This window comes from Brachyistius frenatus, unplaced genomic scaffold, assembly GCF_029030835.1.
Source record: "Brachyistius frenatus isolate BFR_SWC_R1_liver_20210118 unplaced genomic scaffold, ASM2903083v1 Contig_155, whole genome shotgun sequence".
Taxonomy (NCBI): domain Eukaryota; kingdom Metazoa; phylum Chordata; class Actinopteri; family Embiotocidae; genus Brachyistius; species Brachyistius frenatus.
In genome coordinates this window covers 278,279-301,055 of record NW_027210754.1, presented here as the reverse complement: position 1 = coordinate 301,055, position 22,777 = coordinate 278,279, and the positions used below count along the sequence as shown (strand labels likewise).

General features: G+C 42.7%; 1 protein-coding gene across 3 annotated transcripts in view; it reads left to right on the top strand.

The window, feature by feature from the left end:
- nectin1b (nectin cell adhesion molecule 1b) overlaps window positions 1-22,777 on the top strand; it is a 139,534-nt gene that overhangs the window by 39,949 nt on the left and 76,808 nt on the right. For all 3 annotated transcript variants that reach the window (XM_069716291.1, XM_069716293.1, XM_069716292.1), the window contains exons 2-5: window positions 8,365-8,736; window positions 10,695-10,994; window positions 11,698-11,815; window positions 16,184-16,335. In XM_069716291.1, the coding sequence (XP_069572392.1) occupies window positions 8,365-8,736; window positions 10,695-10,994; window positions 11,698-11,815; window positions 16,184-16,335 (942 nt within the window). The remainder of the gene's footprint in view (window positions 1-8,364; window positions 8,737-10,694; window positions 10,995-11,697; window positions 11,816-16,183; window positions 16,336-22,777) is intronic.

Below are 22,777 nucleotides of genomic sequence, written 5' to 3'. Positions count from 1 at the left end.
AGGAGTGTGAAATTACAAGTTCCCAGGGGCCCAAGGTGACGTCTTCAAAGTACTTGATTTATCCAACCAACAGTCAAAGATATAATGGCATGTAATTTTCACAGTGGGGGGACGGACCAGTTAACATTTGACATTATAAATGACTTATAAATGATTATTTAATAATTGAAGCTGTTTCTTTCCCTCATGATTGATGATTGACAACAGATGGAAGTGAGCTGCCATGAACCAGAACTGAAGACCTACATTTACCTGTATATGTACGCTGAATACAGTTAGGTTGTGTTTTTTTTTTTTTTTTTTCAGGTGACATGTGAGGTGATCTTAAGGGGATGTTAAACTACTAAATGTCAATTAATGCAGATCTAACTTCAGTCCGCGTGTCCTATTCTGTTCAGATGAATTTCTGTCTCTCCTTTCTCACCCGGACTGCATCCCGACCCAAAGGCAGCAGTTGTGTTATTGTACTGTTATGTCGACTGTGTCAGTAGTACATGTGGACATGGCCTCTTTGTCATCCTGTGCTAATACTGAAATTTCCACGGGAGGTGTGTTGCCCGCAGCATCGTCTCTCCTCCGCTTTAATATCCCGAGTGCTGTAATCTGCTCGCCACGTCTGACCCACTGTGTCACTCTCACTGCTTACCCTCCTCCTTAACTGCCCCAAAATCCTCCACATCGCATTTATGTAACCCCGCCCACTTAACTCCTCGGTGCTCCGAGCCTGCACCTGCAGCTGCCGGGGCTCAGCCTGTCTGAGACCATAATGCATCACCCCGCTGTGCGCCTGTGGTCCCCCTTTTATTTATTGATCAGCTCTTTCCTATTAAGACATCCAACAGCTGACCTTGTTTAAAAGCACAGACCAATGTTTGCATTCTTAAAAAATAACCAGTGCACATCATCGTGTGTGCTGAAGCCATTGTGAGGATGTAATGCTTTGTTGACTAATTGCCTGGTCCGTGAAAGTGCTCCCTGGCGTCTTCTCTTGAGATCTGTCTGATAGAGCGTATTATTATCTAACTGTTATTCCTCTCACCCGCCAACGTTTTATTTCTCATGCCACACTTTTAGATACACCTAATACCTGGATCTGTTCCCAGCTCCTTCCCTATCAGTTTCAGTCCAACACAGTTGGTCAATGGGAGGGGGCTATCCCTCCCTTTAAATTCTACCCAGCCTTTTGTTTACTGACAGTTGCTTGCTATCTGGTATCAGTGGGTGATGTCATCTCGCCATTTGGTCACGTAACGTCAGCCCTGTTTATTTTGTGTCGTAAAAACCGAAACCGTGGTGGCCTTGTTTAGTTAAGCTGCAGGGTGAGGGAGGACGGTCAGAGCTCTGATACTGTGTTTACACTTGATACGTGCTATACTTCCTCCCTCTCTCTCTCTCGCTCTCTCTTTCTCTTTCTCTCCCTCTCGCTCTCTCTCGCTCTTTCTCTCACTCTCTCTCGCTCTCTGTAGGGCAAAAGCTGTATTTTTGGCCCAGATACATTTGTCATTGCCACGGTCAAAGACAACTAAAATCCCAGATTGCTTCCAGCATATTCCCTACATTGCTAGTTTTTTTTTTCTTCTTTTTAAAAAGCATTAATTACAGGAAATCCACAGGCACTGTTGCCCCCACCCCCCCCACCCCGCCCCCATATGTATTAAATTCAAAAAGGATGATGGCAGGTTACTAAAGAGGGTATAATATTCTCCGCGCCATCATCTAGATTTGGTTCTTTGAAATCGTCTGATAACAAAATGGAGTAGTGATGTTTTCCAGTGTTTCATTCAAAGATTAATCTTTACCCTGCTGAACTGAGATGAGAAGCTCTGTTGCAGGCAGACTGATGCATCCCCTTGACATTTGAAGTGCCTTAAAGCAGCTTGAGGGGCATATGTGTGTGTGTGTGTGTGCATGTGTGTGTGTGTGTGTGTGTGTGCGTGTGTGTGTGTGTGTGTGTGTGTGCGTGTGCTTGTGCTCTGAACCTTATGTTGCCTGAGAAACGATGGATGCAGCTACATTAGGTGAGAATCGGTGCGCACAGTTGCGTCTCAGATGCCACGCACTGCCGACCTGAAAGTTGTAATTTTATAGCCTCTGTGTGAAACACGTGACTACTGTGCCGTGGCGCCTGGTCATTAGGTTCCCCTCTCATTTAAATGAACAGCCATTGCAAACAGTTCAAATGAAACAGCCAGCGCCTCTCGTGGAGCTGTCCCAGATTGGGAAGGTGCCTAACATAATAAATATTCCCCGATAATCATTAACATTTACAGCACAACAGATGTTACATTGTCCTCAATGAACGAGCGCGTTGTACAAAAAGAGCATTTCAAATTTGAACCAGATAGTGGAAAATTAGGAGCAGGTCTACTAACCATCTGTTCCAGTGAGGTTTCGCTTGCCTCTGCGTTTGAATGTGTGCTTGGAGAGACGCAGGGTAAAGAGAGCTGCTTTGGCAGGTACACCATTCTTTTCCCCGGAGAACTAACTGAAGCATCATCAAATAGTGTCTGTGAGTAGATTAAAACAAATTCTCTTGACACGTACTGCTCCATCTCAAAAAAGCTGAACGGCCACCGTCAACAAAAAGCAACACGAAGCACAGAATGCAGCCGCTCCTGTTAAATGAAATGCCATGTCGGGATGTATTAGAGCCACGAGCGCAGCAAGATAGCTGCCAGTTACCCCTAAGAGTAATGCTATAATTTATTTTTATAAAGCACTTTGAAAAATCACTTCTATTTGTTATATAATAGAACAAAATACCACTGGATGAGCTCTAAGTTACTCACTGACAAAAAAAAAAGAAGAAGAAAAGGAAATGTTCCACCAGGGGAATAAACAAGCAACTAATGGGAGGTTTTTGTGTATTTGAGGCAGTCGGTTTGGATTCCCCCTTAACACCCCGTGTGTGGTCATGAATAGGGGAGCACGGACGCCTGTGCCGTCGCCGTGGGAACAGGGACTACATTAAACAGTCATTATCCCAAGTGGCTCGAGTTATGTTTTATTTATCAGCATCCCATTTAAGTAACAGTGGAGTAACCAAAGCATATCAGGCATAAGAAGATGATGTGTCTTTTTGTGGTAAGCTTTAAAGCTGCTGAAGGAGGTTTACACCAAAACACGCCTGCAGAGCTACAGTAGGTGAGCTTGTTGCGTCTCTACGAACTTAGATTTGACCTATTTGCCTGAATTAAATTATTGTGTTGGCGTCGAACAGAAGCAGAAAATCTTCCCTGTTTTCAGGAAGTGAGCACAATTGAAACTCATCTCCCCCCTAAAAAGACTCTGAGAAGGCGACATTTATGTCCAAGAAGAATGCAGATTAATGACATCACATTCCACATTTTTCAAGGTTTTGAAGTCTTCAAACTTCAGAGGGTAACGTCTCACTGCCATTTGGGACCGACAGTACGCCAAGTTGCCTGGTGCAGCTTTAAATAGAAGACATTAATGAGCACTTCTTCTAAAATATGCATTCAGTTCTATTTAATCTTCCTCACATTGCCGCAGTTTGAGGTGAATTATTCTGAACTTTATTTGACTCAATGCACAAATGGATTTCTTTGGATGAGCGTTGCCCACGTAATGGTAAAAGAGCCAATAACGTGTCTTTTGAAATGTTGTTGGTCGTTGGCCAGTTTAGCTGAAAAACAAAAGTAGCGTGACATCTCAGTTGTGAGCTGAGTTGCCAAATAGAACTTGTATATGGAAAGGAGGCTTCTTCAGCATTAAGGGGTGGCGCTCTGGTTTTTAATTTCGAGTTTCGTGATGTTGCTATTGTTTGACATGGAGAGCAAGGTCTGGATAAACACTGTGCAGAAGGTTATCTGGGATGGATCAATGTAGTGTGTATTGTTCAGGAACTTTTATTGTCTTTCTCTGCAGCAGAGGCAAAAGGCAAATATTAAGAGTTAAAGTTTCCTCTTTATCTTTATTTGTTACAGAATGAATCAATGTATTATTTTTTTGTTTAAATGTATTTTTGTGGTCACAGCTGGGTAATAAATTGTGTAAACTTGTCAAATTTAAACACCCTGCAGTGTTCTGTGATCCCAGCTCACTTATCCATTTACCTGGATATTAACCACACACCATAGGAAGGCCATCAGACCGAAGGCTGTTAATTGGTGCAGCTTCCCGTGCACGATGTCCACTGTACCATATGCAAACAACACACAGCACATGCTTTTCCTTGCCGCCTGATGGGCCAGATCATATTACAGTTGAACGTTGAGTGCACAGCTCTGTGTCCAGGCCTTGGTAGTCTCTTGCTATCAGTGCGGGGCCAGACGGTACAGCAGCTGTTCTAGTGGTGCCCCTTATGTCCCCCTCGATCCAAGTCAGCTCACCTGGTTTGAATCAAGCCACCCTATTTTATATTCTGCCAGCTTGAACATAGTTTATGCTTTCTTTGTTTGTCCTATTGCTTCTCCTTCCAGAAATAGGACTCCCCTCTCCACTGGCAACTCCTAAGGCGGCGTCGAGCCCCAGGTGTATTAAAGCATGACTGTCCCCCAGTCGGCCGCTTGTCAGTGTTAGAACAAAGCAGCAGCAGCACAAACCATAAAGCCAGCCAGCCTCAAACCCACAGCACACCTACAAATCTCCTTAAAGCTCCGCCTTTCTCTTTGTGTGCCGCTCACCCATTCAGCATCTCCACGACTTTGCCCATCTCTTTCTTTGTTTTCTTCTTCTGTTTCGACAGCACTGGCTCTCATAACCTCCGGAAAATGTACCTTCTTAGTGCTTCTTCCACATCTGCGATTCTGCTCTTCTATGGCTTTGCTACTTTGCTGTGGAGTCTGTAATTACATAGCTCTACTGTGTGCTCAGCCAAGGACTCCTACAGTCCTTGAGTGAAAGGGGTCCCAGTGGGCGCCCCTGGTTCTTCACAGAGGGGATTTGGGCTCGGTGGCTGTGTAATTATGCCGATTCCTCTGGTTTCCATTTGCGTGAGCTGCTGTTTATTTGGTTCAATCTGAGTTGAGAGCGACGGACTCGAAGAAGGAAGGGCAGAGGAAGGGAGGGAGGGGCTGCAGCTTTTCAAACAGCCGGCCCCTGCCAGTTCTGTTTTAGCATTGAATCGAGCGAGGTCTGGCCAGGTACATATGTACACGTTTTTACAGCCCCCTCCTGCGCACACAGCTCCCCCACTTCGCTCCAATTTAAGATTAAACTTTAACTAGTGTTGTCACACAGTAAATTGTGTTTGCTATATCACAAAATATCATACTACAGCTGCCACAACTGGTAATCTAAGCTCTGATAAAACGCAGTAAAGCATTGCCCCGGGGTGCACGAGGACACAGGTGGCTCTCAAGGTACAGATGACAAGGTTGCCAGTCCTCTCTGTCAAACTGTATTAGTAAATCAATCTGTCATCTTCAAATCCCCCAAGTTTAAATCTCTATAGAGAGGGTCTTGCTGATGTGGTCAGAAGGAAATGAAAGATGATGTGCACTTAGTAACTTCAAAAGGTTGTCACTTTGTTTCATACAATTTGATGTCGGCAGCCAAGGCAGCATTTGAGTGGAAGCGTATAACAATAGGTTAAAATTGACTTTCTCTCATAATGCGCTTCTCTCCAGCCTAAGCAGTTCAACCTGAGAATTGTGCTGCACACTGTGAAAGATCGTCAAAAAGAATGTTAAACTTAATGGTCTTTTACCCAAAGTCTGCACCATTTCCTCTCCTCATTCATGTGTTGTGCACCGATGGCCTTAGGCGGACTACCAACAGTTTTTACAAGACAAATCTTACTTCCAGTAAAATTGGCATAAAACGTACATACCCAAGACATACCCAAAGTAAAATGAAAGCTGTTTGTAAACCATTTCTAGTACCAGCATGAGTCTGGTCTCTTTTGAAAGGAAATATTGTATCCCTTCACTGTAGGTGTTACTGGCACAGAGTTACATGAGTGTGAACACACTGTTTTGTTTGCAGAAAAGTGCCTGTAAATAACTGAAGCTATGAGGTATTAGCTGGACAATGGGACCACAGTATCTGACCTGATCCAGATTCAAAGTTGCTAATAATAATACAGAAAAAAAATACTGTTTTACACATGTTTTTCTCAGGGTATGTGCAGGCAGTTCCAAAGAAAATGCCATTTGGAGAGATTGGGGGACATAACAAGTAGTATGGTGAAAAATGTCATTTATGTCGGCCATCTTAGGTCAATGAGACTAAAAAAAAATCTATGGGGATTTATGAACGCACAGCACATAATTCCAAACGACGAGGCCGTGGATCATGTGTATTATGGATATATGAATTATTTTTGGACTAGATACTTTGCTGGATGGGATTTACTGGACCGTCTGATCAGTGTGGGACTCTGACGCTGTTTTGGGTAGTTGTGTCAATACTGTAATCGCTTGTTTGTTTAGTAGTTGTCTGACAAAGCTATTTACTGTGCCTGTGGTTATTGGAAACCATAAATGGTTTATACCAAACGAATCATGAAAGTCTTAGCTTTCCGTAGACATCTCATTTATGCGTTAACTTTTAACTGGTGAAGGAACGTGGGTTCCGTTAAAACTCCGACGGCCCGTGGGCTGGCCGTCTGAACATAAGGAGGTTTAAACAGAACAGTTGCTGCCGCTGCTTCATTTTGACAGCCTGCAGACACACAACTCTTCTCTACTTTAGCTTCTTACACAGTTGACTACATGAGATTTTGTATTTACTTAGAGGGCGTAAACAGACATGGATCCCCCTCAAGGATTCTCACACATTTAAAATCCCTACTGTAAACTTCATTTCTGGAGGGGGGGACGACGACGGCACACACGATTATCCATAGTTTTAATGTACTCCATGTTGAAGAGCTGCTCTGTTTGTGGTGCATGTGTTTAGGTGTCTGTTCTCCACTTGAGGCCACAAAATATTCTCTGCCTCTTTATGACTGGATTCACGAGTGGCTTTATGAGTCTGGTGTGATTAATGGAGGAATTTCAGTCTTTCTTCCTGTGGGTCCCTGTCTGTTCATAGGAGATAATTATGGCTGCGGTTGGTTGTAAATACAAGCTCAGCCAGGGGTTGTCGGACCAGGGAATGGGACATCATCTGACTTCACCTGGAAAGGCACATAAATCAGAGATAACAAAGGCGTGTTGAAGACAACAGGATGTAGAGGCCCTGCAATGACACTTCTGCTCCGACTGCAGTCACTGTAGACTTCTGATCAGATGTAAATACATGTTGTGGTTGTGTTGTAGATTAAAAAAAAACTGCAGTAATTATTTTCAAAATTGATTCATATGTTCCTAATTTATCAATTCATATTCAGTCTCTGAAATAAATAAAATGTATTACCTCAGTTTCATAGAAACCAAGATGACATCTCTAGATTTTAAATTTAAAGGAGCTGGAATTAGCAAATGTTTGCCGTATTTATTGAAGTAATTAATTGGCGATTAGTATTTTTCTCAAAGGTCTAATTATTCCAATTCTAAATAAAAGCAAGGTGACTGTAGGGGAATTTAATTCAAACATATTAACTGCAAATTATAAGTAAAATTCAAAAGGGCGAGAGAAAGAAGCGAATTTGACACTTCAGTTTAGCATGAGGTCAATATGTAGTATGCATGAAAGGCTAAACCACAGGCTGGTTCGAAGGTCCGTCCCCGCTAATTGACTAATTCTTTTCGCTTCCAAATTCCTCACAAGCTGAGATAGAAAGGGGAGAGGTGTGTAATTGCTGAGTTTTTTATATAGCGAATGTGTGTGTTCTCATTGTTTTGAGTGCTTACACAGGACTCCATATTGTTTCCTTTAATAGGAGCTCCAGGCAGTCATTGAAGTATTTGTGAGTAAAAAGTAATTAAAATTTGAATGGGCTACGAGGTGTGTTGCTGGGTAGATGGAGGGGGGCGCAGCAGACGATGACTTGGCTCCAACTCACTGCCCTTGTACTCATTCATTAGTGATGCATTGGTTCTCGCTCAGCCCTCCCATCTCATCAGAAACGGTACCTTTGTGGACAAAGACAGGGTTGTATGGATGGTCCCATTATGTTAATAACAACTCCCCCAGCTTGTCCACATAACCTCCACCATGTACTGACTTTTTAGGCTGATATATAGGGAGCAGAAACTGTATCTGTGGCATAACCTGGGCTAAATTTTGTGTGTTTAAAAGTGAGTGTTGTGTGTGCATGTACTACCTAGGTGGTTGATTTTACTCCTTGACTTTCAGTGCATGTACTTGCTATTGACTTAAGTGCTTTGCTTGCCCTTGGACACTTGTTAATCCTAATTAAATGTGTTTTTTTTTTCTGTCTCTCTCTCTCTCTCTCTCTCTCTCTCTCTCTCTCTCTCTCTCTCTCTCTCTCTCTCTCTCTCTCTCTTTGTCTAGCTGGCAATGGACAGATGGTACAAATGGACTCCAGTAAGTCTGGTTTTGTGGGTTCACAAGTCGAACTGCGCTGCATTTTCATCAACAGTAACCCACCGGTCAAGATCTCTCAAGTCACCTGGCAGAAGCAGCTTAACGGCACTAAACAGAACGTGGCCATAGCCAACCCGGCCCTGGGTGTGTCCGTTCTGCCGCCCTTCAAGGAGCGGGTCAGCTTTAAGCAGGCGGCAGTTCGTCATCGTACGCCCTCGCTGGAGGACACCACCATCGTGTTCTCCAACCTGCAGCTGTCTGATGAAGCAGCCTACATTTGCGAGTACACTACCTTTCCTGCAGGCAACCGGGAGAGCATGGTCAACCTAACTGTATTTGGTAAGTGAAATGTTACAACTTTAATTCAGAGTCTGTAATTTAGAAGGTAAAACTATCAAAATCTAATATTTACAGATCTAATTCTTAGTCATCTAATCACTCTTCATTTTGTTTGTTAGGTTTTCTTATTTATTTTGTCTTAGGTCTAAGATTTATCTAAAACCTATTTCCAGGGAAACAGTAGCTGAACATTCGTCATAGTTTCTGAATGTATTCTGGGTTTAAGCATAAATGTCTGCCTTGTAGTCAAAACCTTCACCCTTTTCAAACTGCACCAGCGTTTTCATTGCTATAATTCATATTCCCAAAAGGTTATTTGCTTGTGAAAACCATGTATCTCCAAAACATCGGCTTTTAAGAGAGCCCAAGCAAGGATTTTTCCAATCAAACACAGTGGTTTTAAATAGTTCAGATATGAGATTTTTCAAACTCAGAAAGCAATACTGTAATCCTTCAGTTTGATTGACGTAAGTAATATAATACGGCGATAAATGGTTTCCCCTGGATGGTGATAGAAATAAATAAAAATAGTGTGTGAAATCAGAAAATGTATCTGCATTCAAACCACAAGCTGACTATTATCCAGGTTAAACCTTGATGAGTATTTGCTCGTTTTCAGGCTCCTACACATTGTCTAACAAAAATGGATCATCAGAACGGATAATACTAAGAACTGTTGCAGTGAATCGAGTGACCTTAAATACATTTTGAGCCAAGAAAACAGAAAAACAAATATCTGTCTCGTCGATCTGAACATCAACAAGAGAGCTATTTCCTAGAACATGTTTCTGCATGTCTGATGATGATGGATGTGAAAACCATCGCCCAATCTTGGTTTCTCTTTGACTTAAGGCAGAAACTAAACCCCCTTTGAATCAGATAACACTGGGTCAAGCAGACATCTTCCTGTGAAGTGAAAATCTGAATGAGTGCACTTTTACAACTCTGATCTTTGAGGTGATATGGCCACAGGGTTCGTTGTAAAGGTCTTTCGAACACCTCAAAACAGATGCTTTTTCTCTGCTTGCTGAAGCTCTCAGTATAAACATGTTGTTTACAGTTTAAACTCTGGAGATTGTCAAGCAGCGCCACCAACCATTACTTGACAGTTGGGTCGACCATCTTCGACAGATTCATGATGTGATGATTGACGTGTTAACACCAGTCAGAGATTCTATAAAACAGGAAACTGCCGCAGAAAGTAGTCAATAAAAATGGAAGGTGAGACAGAAATCAATAAGGCCACTCCAGAGTCTGTAATTTGGCTAGAATAGTCCCATCTTATGAAAAAAGGGAGCGCTTGAGATTTATTTTATCCTGGAAAGAGGCAGCTTTGAAAAGGTTGTGTGCTGACTCTGATTAGAGAGCTAATTAGAAATTAGTGTTGGTGTGTTTCCCATTAAGTCACACTAAAAGAAAAAGCACTTGGCTTAAGTAGTCCCTGTTGCCGAAGCCTCTCAGTCTGCCCAGAGTCTCCGTTTTGTGTGACTGAGCCTCCCAGGACTTTTTTAGGCTTCAGCGGCTCAGCGAACGTCGGGAACCTGTGTGCAGATAACCAACCGCCAACGTTCAAAGAGGCCTCTTCATGGCCTATCTCTTCCAGTTGTGCATTTGCTCAAGCACAAGCAGCCTGCCTTTTGATGTACTAAGAGTAGATTGCTAATTGGCAACTCACAAAGGATTCAAATTGCATGACTGCGCATTTGGGTAGGGAAGAGGGTTGTACATCTGAGAGCTCTGACAACTGCTTTGAGGACAGAAAGAGGCCAAATTTGGTCTCATTTGAGTTACAACACTATTTTCATCTCGGCACTTTGTTTAATTTACTTCAGATAGTCAAGCGTAGGTGAAGATGACAAAATTAGACACTAAAAAGAGGTGAAAACTGACGGGGGGAAACAAGATTTTTTTTTTTCTTCTCCATGTCAGTTATGTAATTTTTCTTTTCTACTCTACAGCTCGGCCTATTACACGTATGACCTTGAGGACACCCACGATTGTGGCCAAGGCTCAAAAGCGCAAGATGACTGTTGCCACTTGTATATCGTCCAATGGGAAGCCCCAAAGTGTGATCAGATGGGAGACCAGGTTGAAAGGCGAAGCCACTTTCCAGGAGACTCGCAACCAAAATGGGACAGTGACAGTACAGAGCAACTACGTGGTGATCCCGAGCCGCGACACCCACAAGCAGAAGCTCACATGCATCGTGACGTACCGAAATGAGAGGATCACGGACAGCGTGGTGCTCAATGTGCAGTGTAAGAAAATGGATTATAGAACTCCAATATTACATTTGAATACACACAATTACTATGATGTTTCCATCTCTTACAGTTTTGTTTTAGTAAACTTGGACTGAAATGTTTGGTTTTTTTTTTCTTTTAAATGAGTCTGTTCAAACCTGTTTTATTCAGGTTTTATGTTCTCTCACCCCCAAATGTTGTGTTTTTATTGCAAGATGACACCAGTCATAAATGCAAATCAGCTATCGAGTAGCACTTACACCCCGAGAATCCTCCAAAATAAAGTTTAGATTTAAAATCCATTATTTCAAAAATGTTGTATTTTTGTCAAATGCATTGTGTGTGCATTGAATAATACGGAAGTATAACAGTAGTAACATACATGTGAGGAAGGAGCCCAACTATTTGTATCAACAGTAAATATTATTTACTCAACTTATTAGGAACTATTTGCTATACTAGACAACACTTTTGAAGACACCGTAGTTTATTATTTCACATATGCAAATAGCTAAATGAAACACACACTAATTGGGACGATTTAACCTATTATTTAGCGTATTTCATAAAGGAGGAATTTGTTTTCAGAGTATTTGACAACTGCTTTGGTTTTACTGCTAAACTACTGGTGTGCTTCAGCAAAGGTACATTGGTACCACAGTGTTTTTTGGATAATGTACTTGAGGGATGAACTGACACCAGCTTGCCTTCCTTGCAGATGAACCTGAGGTGAAGATCGAGGGGTTTGATGGAAACTGGTACCTGAACCGTCAGAATGTGCAGCTAACCTGCAGGGCTGATGCTAACCCCCCTGTCACCATCTACCAGTGGAAACTGTGAGTCTGACTAAACTGTGAAAAAATAAGGCTTAAGGCTCAGAAGACAAGACAGCATGGCTATGTGTTGTTTCTCTCAAGTTAGATTTCTGTAATAAAAAAATAAAAAATTGTGTGGAAAGCTCGCTAAAGCAGAGGAAGGCAGTTTCCCAGAATGGCCTAGTTGAATGAGTCTGTGCTTTCCCAACGCTTGTTTCAAGGCATATATATATATATATATATATATATATATATATATACACAACAAAATAATCTTCAAAGATAAAAACGCGCAAGCTTCCATCATCCTCTCCAGAAATGTGTCTCCATTTATTTGTTTGTTTATAAAATGTGTAATAAAGATAACACTAGGACCCGAGGCAAGGAACAATGGGCCCATTACAGCGGCAACACACACCCCTATCTGCCTGATGGTCACAGATACTGGGAGATAAATGCAAACACACCACGGTTTGCTTTGCTTTTGGGGTTTTTGCTTTGAAGTCTGAAGACCGGCATGCAGGTAGAGTGGTAAGAAAGCCTCATTGTTAGCGCTGTTGTGCTCTCTGGGGGGCACGGAGGCAGCGGTTTGTCCCTGAGACAGGAGAAATGCTTGAAGTATGCTACAGTTTACACCCGCATAACCGCGGGGCTGATATCAGGGGTTTCTGCCTCGGAGACTATCGCTGCAAACACACAAGCGAGCAGAGATACAAACATGATTTCAAGGCCTTGGGGAATTGCTAAATAACCTCAGGTTTCATCTGCTCCGAGAAATGACATGAAAAGTCGGTCATGCGGAAATAATAGATATAAGCAGTGAGATATGGAAGGAATACAACTAGAATACAAAATTGTTTGCTGTAATTTGTCCCGATCGAACTCTTCACTGAATTTTGATGTCAGAGGCAGGAGAAAATAGAAAAGTCATCTCTTTGAATATCAAACAAGTGTATCGCTGTTTAAATTAAACTATTATGTAGTAAAATTGAGAGATAAATGTAGCAATTTGTCCTTTAATTGCTTAGTGAAGGCAAGGTTGAGAAATATGTCAGTGGACTTGAGTGGATGTGGATTAATAGACCATTGTGCCCTCATTGTATCAACTCTACAGACCCCTGTTGGATTTTAATGAGGCACAGGGAGGTTTTTTTTCTGCTTCTCCTGAGCATAGATTTGGCTTTCAGGGCAGAAACACTGATATAGCAGCAGCAGCAGAAGAAGACAAGATAGAGATGATTTGGCCTGTTTGGGCTCTTTTTTCTTTCATTTTATGGGAAGCAAGAGGAGATTTAGGGAGATAGGGGAAGAGAGGAAGAGAAGAGGAGGAGGATGTGGAGATGTGATCTAGAAAGACGAGGGCACTGTGCTGACAGATAGGAGAGGACGGCCATTTCTGCACTGAAAATGAGATGCCAAATCTGTTGTGAAGGTTCCCCTGGGCTCCACTGTGGAGGTCAACACAAGGCTGTGACAGAACGATCCGGAATAGGCTGGCAGCATTGCGTCACTGCAGACACATACACGAGAGGTGTAGCCAAATCCAATAAGTATTAATGTCTTTGATACAGATCCACATTATTTCCAAGACTAGCAGTTGTATATAATTTTTACCTCCTTCACTGAACTCACCGGATTTTGTTTGTGTGTAACTTACTGTAGCTGCTATAATTGAAACATCTTTATTTTTATAATCACTTTTTCACATTTTTTTATTTTCTTTCTTCCTTGACATATATGCAGTCCTTGAGGAACGCACCCGACCATCTTTGATATATATTTTTTTGTGCCTTTTCTTCGAGCACAATGCCAGAGACATTTCTCAAAACAGGCTAATGGGGATCTTCACTGAAATAGCAGACTCGACTAAAAAAAGGATACATCCTCTTTGAACTTTGTTTTTGGAATAAATGTTCATCCTTGACATGTCCTATTTTTTTAAAAGTCTGTTTTAAGCGTATTCTGCTGTTTTGAGTGGATACTAAAATTGTAAATGGGGGGGAGGGAGGGTTGAAAAGTTGTTTATTATCACATACAACTCAATTACTCGTGCGATAAGATTTTAGACTCAATATTTCCTTATTTTAGTCTCTGAAAAGCAATTTATCAGCAGACACATTCTCCCCCTCCACAGTGTATTTCCAGCCTCTCAAAGATAAGCAATTCTATAAATAAAAAAAGCGGTTTTATTGTTATTACTGCATTTTACAGTGTGATTATTTCAAATTCTGCTCTAATTAACTAGCTTACTTATATCTATTCTGAAACTGTGATTATATTAGACATGTTGAATATAGGCCACAGTTAGACAACTGTAGGTTTTTAATTTATTCAATAGCTGTGCATACAACTCAAAGATGACTTCAATGACCTTTTAAATGGCATTTAAGTCATGGTTTAATCTAAAGCTCTGTAACTACAGGATGTAGTCCAGCAAGTCCTGCCATCATGGAGGGCTGATGTTCCTCTAATTTAACGAGCACTTACTAAATATCACTAATGTTGTCTGTGGCTTCTCCAAGAGTATGAAATTTCACATTTAAGAATTATAATTGAAGGTTAAAAAGCTGTCAAACCAACAAAACAGATGGATGTTTGATTAAATTGAAGTCCCCATCCATTAATGCTACTTAATTGTTTAAATCGTTCCAGAGAGGTCCTAAATTCTTCTTCTACTTTGTTCATTATTCATGTTTAAACTCCTATTTTAGGAATTAAACATCCCATTTTGGGCCTCTCACTCTGAACAGTCTGCTTTCCTGCATCTGAATTTAAAGTCACGCAGTTTATCATGAAGTCAGCTTTGATGTGGCGTCCTCACACCCACATGTGAACACGCACATAACATGTCATACATGCATTCACATGAGCATACCAGCCGTCAGAGAGACGGCATCACTCTCAAGCTGTTTGTTAGTCTTTCATTGCTGCCCTTGAGGCTCCACACAGTCACAATCACAAACGCATGAATTCAAATGTCTCACAAATGCAGACATCTCCGCTCATGGCAGAGTCTGTGGTGAATCGCAGTTTGCCAGCCTTTCATTTCTGCTGCAAATCAATTGGTCTTTGCAGAACTGAGCGTTTGATAGAGGCTCACAAGGTAACTGATTATTGAATCGTGACATACAGTATTGAGGGTTGTTTGCAGCTCCATTGCAATTGCTTTTGTCAGGGTGGCCAATGAAAACAACTCAACCAGATCTCTTTCTATTGCTTTTGTTCTGAACTATGGATACTTAAAAAAACAAATACAAAAAAAAAAACACTCTGAGCCTTTGTTTTCTGTCGATTTCTGAAAATGTTGTTCTATCAAATAAATTTGGCCAAATATGGATCAGCTTTTTGTCACTGTCTTTCCCCCCGTCACTGCAGAACGTTGTTGAAAGCCGGTTTTGTAAACCCCAAGTGCTCCATGTGTGACCATTGTTAGCATGAGACCTAATTTGTTGCCTCTTTGTCATGTCACTCGGTTTTCTCTGCCTGTAATAAATGAAGCACGACATGGCTTTTAATGTGTTCCCACTCCAGCTTGTCACATGGTGTCTCTCAGACCCAGGAGTGATGGAGGGCAATCTTTGCAGCTTCCTCATTGTTTAAAGAAACCATCAACAACAGGCAGTGCAGCCCAGTCACACTGGAAGCTATTTTATATCATCACTATTGTGTTTTGTAACTCCACTAAAGCTGGGCCCATTCACAGCAACTGAGCGAGGACAACAGGAAACGGCTAATTGTCATGAAATTAGATACCTTTCCCGGCCACGGGGCTCCGTAAAAGGGGTCCGGATAATAGAAAAGAGGGTTGGCGTGTTCATGATCCGTGAACATAAGAGTGTGCTGACCTGATCAAAGGACATGAGCAAGTCTGAACTTGGTGGAGAAGCACCTCAGACAGGAGGACGGGGCTGCGGTTCTCAATGGCAGCCCGGCATTTGGTAGATTCTGCATTTATCGCTTGATCAGCTGCCTCTCTTGACAGCTCCCTTGAGTTTTAAGTTCAGCCATGTGAGCTGTGCTACAGTTGAGCTACATCCCCCTCCTACCGCTGTCTGTTTTGTATTCCACACACCAAAACTGCCTGTGTCCTCAAGCGTCAGCTATATCTTACCTGTTCGGACCTGCTGGGATTCCCTGTCCTCATAATTTTGTTTTGGCTTGATGGATGATGGCTGAAATACAGCGCTGTCATATATTCTTGGTATTTATCTCACCCACACACATACATCCAGGTTTGTTTGGCACTAGAGACTGCATTTTTCATGCGCTTTGAATTGCTTTGCTGCATCTAGGAGAGTCGAGATGTTTTTTTTTTTAAGTTTTTTTTTAGAATAACTGCAATATTGCCCCTCTCTCTCTCTCTCTCTCTCTCTCTCTCTCCAACCTCAGCTTGAACGGCTCCCTGCCCAGTAATGTGGAGATCAAGAATAACACGCTGTTCTTTAAGGGGCTGGTGACCTACGACCAGGCTGGAACGTACGTCTGCGACGCGACCAATGGCATCGGGACTCGCACCGGCATCGTGGACGTCAACATCACAGGTAGGTTGATGAACGCGCCCATTCGCTCTTTTTCTATCTCTTTCTTCAGTAACTCTGGCATGGCTTCCTCAATACAGTGGCCCTCCACAAATTGTTGTCAGGGATTAACCAGAACCCCCTCGGCTCAAATAAACACAGAAAGTAGTGCACACGCACAGAGCAGATGATTGTAGCTGATCGCCTTGTGTGTTTTTGAGTGTGGATCCCACTTGGCTCGGCTGTGTGGCGCGCTGCTGCACAGTGCGGCGGGTTAGACAGATGAGAGAAAAAAAAAAGTCTCTGTCTCTGTTTTTGTATCAGAGCTCCACACACACACTGAGAGAACAATCGCCCCCTCCTGCCCTGATCTGTTACACATTCGAGCGCATGTGTGGGAGCAACACAAAGCAGGCCTATTATCAGCGCCTAAAATAACATCAAGGAAATTGGGGGTTTGAGGTGAGGGTACTGTATTGATCATAGTGTGCTCGCATCACGCTTACATTTCTCCGAACAGCCCGTGCCTCTTTGGCTGTTGAGCTCTGCGCTCGTTCTTTTGTCTCGTCTTCTCCTTCTGTCTTCTGGGGAAAACAAAATGCTGAACAAAACTGAGTGAGTTTCCTTGCCTTCCTCATAATCGTTGGCACACACGCACTGTGGTTCCTGTGGGTGCTTATCCATAGGAGACAATATTTTGCACTTAAAGCCCCATGCTTCAATATATATACCAGATCTGACGGTGCTATAACATACTACAAACGTGGGGATCTGCCTCTATTGCTACCAGCTGTGTGTGCGGTATCGGGAGACTCACAGTTTTGCTCTGGTCTGACTGGAAAGACTTTTCCCCTGTCCTCTCTGTCCGCTGCTTGGGTTTCTGGGAAGCCGGAGTGTTCTAACTTGCATTGCTTTGCATGTTGACTCATGTTGTGTCTCTGGGAACGCTGTGCTTGGTGTGCAGTGAACAGCTGTGCCTTACAGTATCAATGCATTCCTTTTTGTGCGCGTGTGTGCGTGTGTGTGTGTGTGTGTGTGTGTGTGTGTGTGTGTGTGTGTGCGTGTGCGTGTGTGCGTTTCCTCTCTTTCAGTGTGTTATTCTCTGCTGGTTAGCGTACGGCAAAGACAAAGCACCTTTGTACGGTGTGATGTCACCGGTGCATTGTGAGAAGTTGCTCATTCACAGTGGATGGGTTAGTGAGTTGATAATAGAGACTCGCAGGAGCAGATTTTTCTTATCAAATAGGAAAAGGAAGAAGTAATCTGCTGTCGGGATATCGCTGTGCGACAGTTTGTATCGAGTGTTCCACAGATGGACATCGAGGCAGAAAGCTCTGTACGCCTTTTGGAAAAAAACAAAACAAAGGCACCAAAGTAATTTTCTATTTCTGTTTTTTCATTGATTGCTTAAACGAACACACCACATTGCTACGGTCCCAGTAGTCCTTCTGTTTATTCTCATCGTTTGTCCAAATAATGTTACTGAGTGAGTGAGGCGAACGAGGCGTGGCTACGTGATTTGAGTACTGTCAGTGTGTTTGAAGACAAAATTGAATTTGAATCACTTTCTGATGTTTTTGTTTTTTAACGTTCAGAGGCGTGTAAATGTTTGCAGATTGTCGCATGTTGGGGGAATTGTACCGATTGAAAACACTCTCAGTCCTAGGCGGTGGGTCATTGTTCCTCTCATTCACTCTGCACATCAGCAGTAATAAATACACTTTGCTATTAAATATGAAATCATTCACAGGCATATCATTATTCATTAAAACTAAGTATTCTACATTCTGCATGACGATTTAATTTTCACTTTTACTCTCACTGAAGTAACTCCATCCTGGATATTTGGAGTTATGCTCACTGCCGCCATGCCAAAACATATCTTAAATATTAAATCACAAAGCCCTTGGTGGTCTGTTTGAAATCTCTGTCGTAATAAGCTGAGTAGAGACAAGCTGGAAGTGTCATTCTGTGCTGTTTGAAGGCAAAAATCCTAAAGATTTGGTTAAAGATGCATCCCCAAATGGTACCAAGCAGGCCTTAAAAGCATGTTGCCAGTTCCCATAGTAACACTGACGAGTGAAGCAGCCAGCCTCTCCTCCTCAAGTTCAGAGCCTCGGCTCCAACGTGGCGCCCCATCAAGCTGCAGAACAGCTCGCAAACAGCTCGGCTTGATTTGAAACATTAGGGTAGTTTTAGGATGCAAACAAACAGGTGCAGACAGAGCAACCCTGTCCTGGTGTCCCGTGCAGGTGCAATGTGAATAAGTTAGAGCGGTAGCACTTGTGCTGATGTGCTCTGTGCTGATGTTGTGAAATGCTAACCTATTCCCTACCTAATGTGCACTTGTCAGCAGAGACTCTTTCACTACCACACAAAACCACTAAGCCTCAAGGATATGTGCAAAATAAATCCTTCAGTTTGGAAACTGTTTCTGTGAGTGTACATCAGCTTGGGGTAGAGTTGCATCTGTTAGGTTGACACAAATATAAAAACTATTAGAGGTGAGCTTCGGGGTGAGCACGACATTTCCTGTTCATGTTTTTGAACTGCTCTGTGCAGCCTTGACATTGGCTGTGCATAATGACCCAGTGGCGGAGGGATAAGAAGTGTGCTGATGCTTTATTAACTTCAAAGAGCATCTTTGTGCCTCCCAACAGCATCAGAGAGGCCTGCCTGAGACACAGCAGGGGAGAGAGCCCACTGCTGGCTGCTTTTCAAGGCTGCAGCGTTGGGCCTCGGTGATGCTAGCTCAGGGCTATCTGCAGGAAAGGAAGGTGACCAAGCCAATATCTTCAATAGATTTGTTCAATAGAGCTGACAATTTCCTGACTGGTGGGAGACAACAATTATTTATTTCCCTTGTTAAAAGAAGAATTTGAATTCTAAGCAGAGTTTTATGTTACTTGAGCCAATAGCTCAGACGTTGCTGTGATTTTGTTTTTTTGTTTTTTTGCCTGCAGTAAACTATATCAAAGCAATGACAACTATGACAACCAAGCAATCTGTCAGCTCTGCATACCACCACTGCACACAGTTTTGTCACCATCAAGACCTGGATTTATCCAAATGCAACGCTGCTGGTTGTATAATGCATGCATTTGTCAGTAAGAGCTTTTTGTTTTCATTTTGAACTTAATCTTTAGATTGGCACATTAATATACACCTGCCGGGGAGACGGGCCTGCTTCCAATGTCGGGAAGATAAAAATGTCCGTGACAACTTGTTTCTATCAAAGAAAAAGCTATTTTCTCACACTGGGATACAACACTGATGGAGCACTTAGGGAAAGTGTATTTTAATCAAGCTTCTCAGTTTCGTTGGACACATTTGTGGGAGATGCACAACTGTCACCTCGGCAGATAGCGGGGCCACAGAGCACCTTGTTTCAATTAGTTTGGGGATAGTGTTTGCGGCGGAGATGGCACCGACTGTGGGGAGCCACGTAGGCAGAAAACGGGTTTCTCCAAGGACATGTGTTCTGCAGATATGGTGTCACTTGTCAGAATCTAATGAACCACTCTCCTGTTTTAATCAATCCTCACGCTCAGAAAAAGGGATGGAAGAGGAAGTCTGAGGGAAACGAAAAGAGGAAGGAGATGGAGGGCAGAGGGTCTATAGTGACAGAGAGATTGGCTTCATGTAACGGGCCTCCTCGTAGCAAATACTTTACTCATTTGCATGCAAGTCAGAAATCTCCTGAGAGAAGGTTGACAAGTCGTCAGATCTGATTAATCTGCTAATTATCAACGGGCATCAGAGGCCATCTGAAAAATAAGAGACAATTAAACAGCCCCACAATAGAAGTTATTTTTGACAAATCATTCTCAGCAGCTTTTAACCATCTAATAGGAATATCAGTCAAGCAGTCAGTCCTGAGAATTATTGCAGTCGAGAAAGCCACAGGAAGAGAGATGAATAATGTGGTTAAACCTCAAAGATCCTCCCCAACTTAAGAGAACAAAATCAGCCTTTCATTAAGATAATCAGCTTTTCCACCACTGTTTTTCTGTTTGAAACAAATCGATGCTGCCATCTTAAATTTCTTCCCAGCACAAAATAAGGACGTGATGAATGGATGTTTTGTCATGATGGCCTTACAATTATGTCATTATCACCCCTGAGAAAGGAGATGTGTGGTTTTATTCTTGGCTGCGCACAATTGTGTGACATGTGAGAAAATTGCCTTCAGTGAAGCAGCACATTTACAACAGAACACATTTGTTTACCCACTTTAACTTAGATTTTTCTGCACATTGGTGCTCAGCTTTTGTGAGAGGGGGGCCACACTGAGTCAAAGATAATGCATAATTCCTGCCATATTAGCAGGATCAGCTATAAGGGAAGATATCAGATCAGCTGGGGGTCAGCTCGTGTGTGAACTTCTCGATGATTCCCCTTACAGCTCAGCGGCACTAACTTTCATCCTCCTTTGTCAGAGCTGTGGCAGCGAGCGGCTTTGGAGTGCAGAGGTGCAGTCAGCTCTGCTACAGGGCTTTACCATTCGGGTTAAACTGGATGGAGTGAAAGCGTTCTCTCCAATTTAGCAAGAAAACGTGAGGATGGATCATCCTGTAAGCACAGGCAGCCAGCGCCAACATCTGTTCACGCTTGCCTGAACAAGCAATCGTTGGCTCCCGTGTGAGAAAATGAAGTTTGGAGAGAAGAGGTGGGGGGAAAGTCTTCGTCACGTGGCTAAAATGAGATGAATAAAACACTTTCAATCCAGTCCAAATATAAATAAATAAAGGGTTCCATTTAACTGCAGGAGACGCTTCACTGAGTCTGAGTTTTGAAATTTAGTTGAATAGGTAAAGTGAATTCCAGAAATGAGCTCCCCGGCAAACAGCATCTGGGAGCGTTGTGGAGGCAACGGTGGAAGAGAGGGCAGGAAGCTGTTGACATGACTTCATGTAACAGCCTGTGTCAAACCCTGGCGTTCACTGATTTTCACCTCCTGCAAGTTTCTGAAACCGCTACAGTTCAATGATATGCAAAGACAGGGAGACACAGCGATAGTGGGAGGGGGGGGACATTCTTTACAAAGTACCGATGTGGACTTTTTGTTGTTGTTTGTTTACGAGTTGCACTTTTATTTGATTGGCTCCACGTGACGGACGAAAGAAAATGAGGCCAAGAACGTTAACGAATGATTCCAAACGTTTGCCATAAGGTTGGCAGGAAAGCAGCAGCAGGTAGTTGGAGCTATTTCAGCATACATTTAAATTATGGAGCAGAAGCTTGAGTTGATATTAAATGTTATAACCACCTTAAAGATGCACAACTGTTCCCATATTGTAGCTATAACATTTACAAAGCTACAATTACAAATTACAAGATATTTTCCTCAAAATGACTCTGGTTTCTTCTGTTTTCCAGAGAAATGAACAGCGGAGAACACAGATGGATTGAAGGTCTAATTGAATAGATTTCCCAAATTTTTGTCATGTTTGTAAAAGCAAACTTCTGATTATCTTGACAGTCTGTTAGCTCAAAATCATTAATTATTCACCGTGTTTATTCAAGCGGAGATGCATCACATCAAGTATGTAACAGGATGTTAAGGGAAGACTCACGGTGGCTGCCAAACCCCCAAAATAATCCAAAGTGGCTTTCAAAATAATTTATCCCACAACGATCTGAGCATTTTCCTTCTTCTGTGTCTTCTATTAAAAATATTTCTGCCACCCTAACAGTACGTGTTAATTGCAAGCTTCATTTATATGTTCTGTGAAACAGGTGTTAGGGTTTCTCCGTCACGACAACATCTGTCAGTTTTCTCATCGTGATAACGCGCTGATCGCTCTGTCATAAAACTTGCGAAAAGGCGACACGAACATCCCTGAATAAAAGAAGTACAACCATATATTACTGACATCTAACAGCGGTGCCGCTCCACATAGCCATTTGTCTCTTTCTTTTCTCTGACAGAGACAAGAGACTTTGTGATGTCGGCTTCGCACCGGCTTCTCTGGCAATGTGAAATTTGTTTGTCTTCACCTGTCAATCTGCGCGCTCGAGCACATTGCACAGCTCACCTTCTCACATCGTCGCCTGCATTATTCATAGATCCAAGGACACACATATATATCTTGTATGTTATTACACCCTGACTTCAAGTAGACACACGCTGTCTGATAGGTTGAGGGGCACATTCTGTGTCTTGGTCCCTGCTCCCCCTGTGAGCTTCATCTATGAACCCAGAAGGATTTTGATCTGCAGGCTGATGAAGCAGCTTCCTAGCCCCAACGCCTGTCTGTGTGTGTGTGTGTGTGTGTGTGTGTGTGTGTGTGTGTGTGTGTGTGTGTGTGTGTGTGTGTGTGTGTGTGTGTGTGTGTGTGTGTGTGTGTGTGTGTGTGTGTGTGTGTGTAAGGGGGGGGGGCTGTTCCTTGCTGCTCACATCCCTCTAAGATCACACCTCATTATCCAAATGAGACATTAGCATGCGCTGCTCCCTCACTTGCAC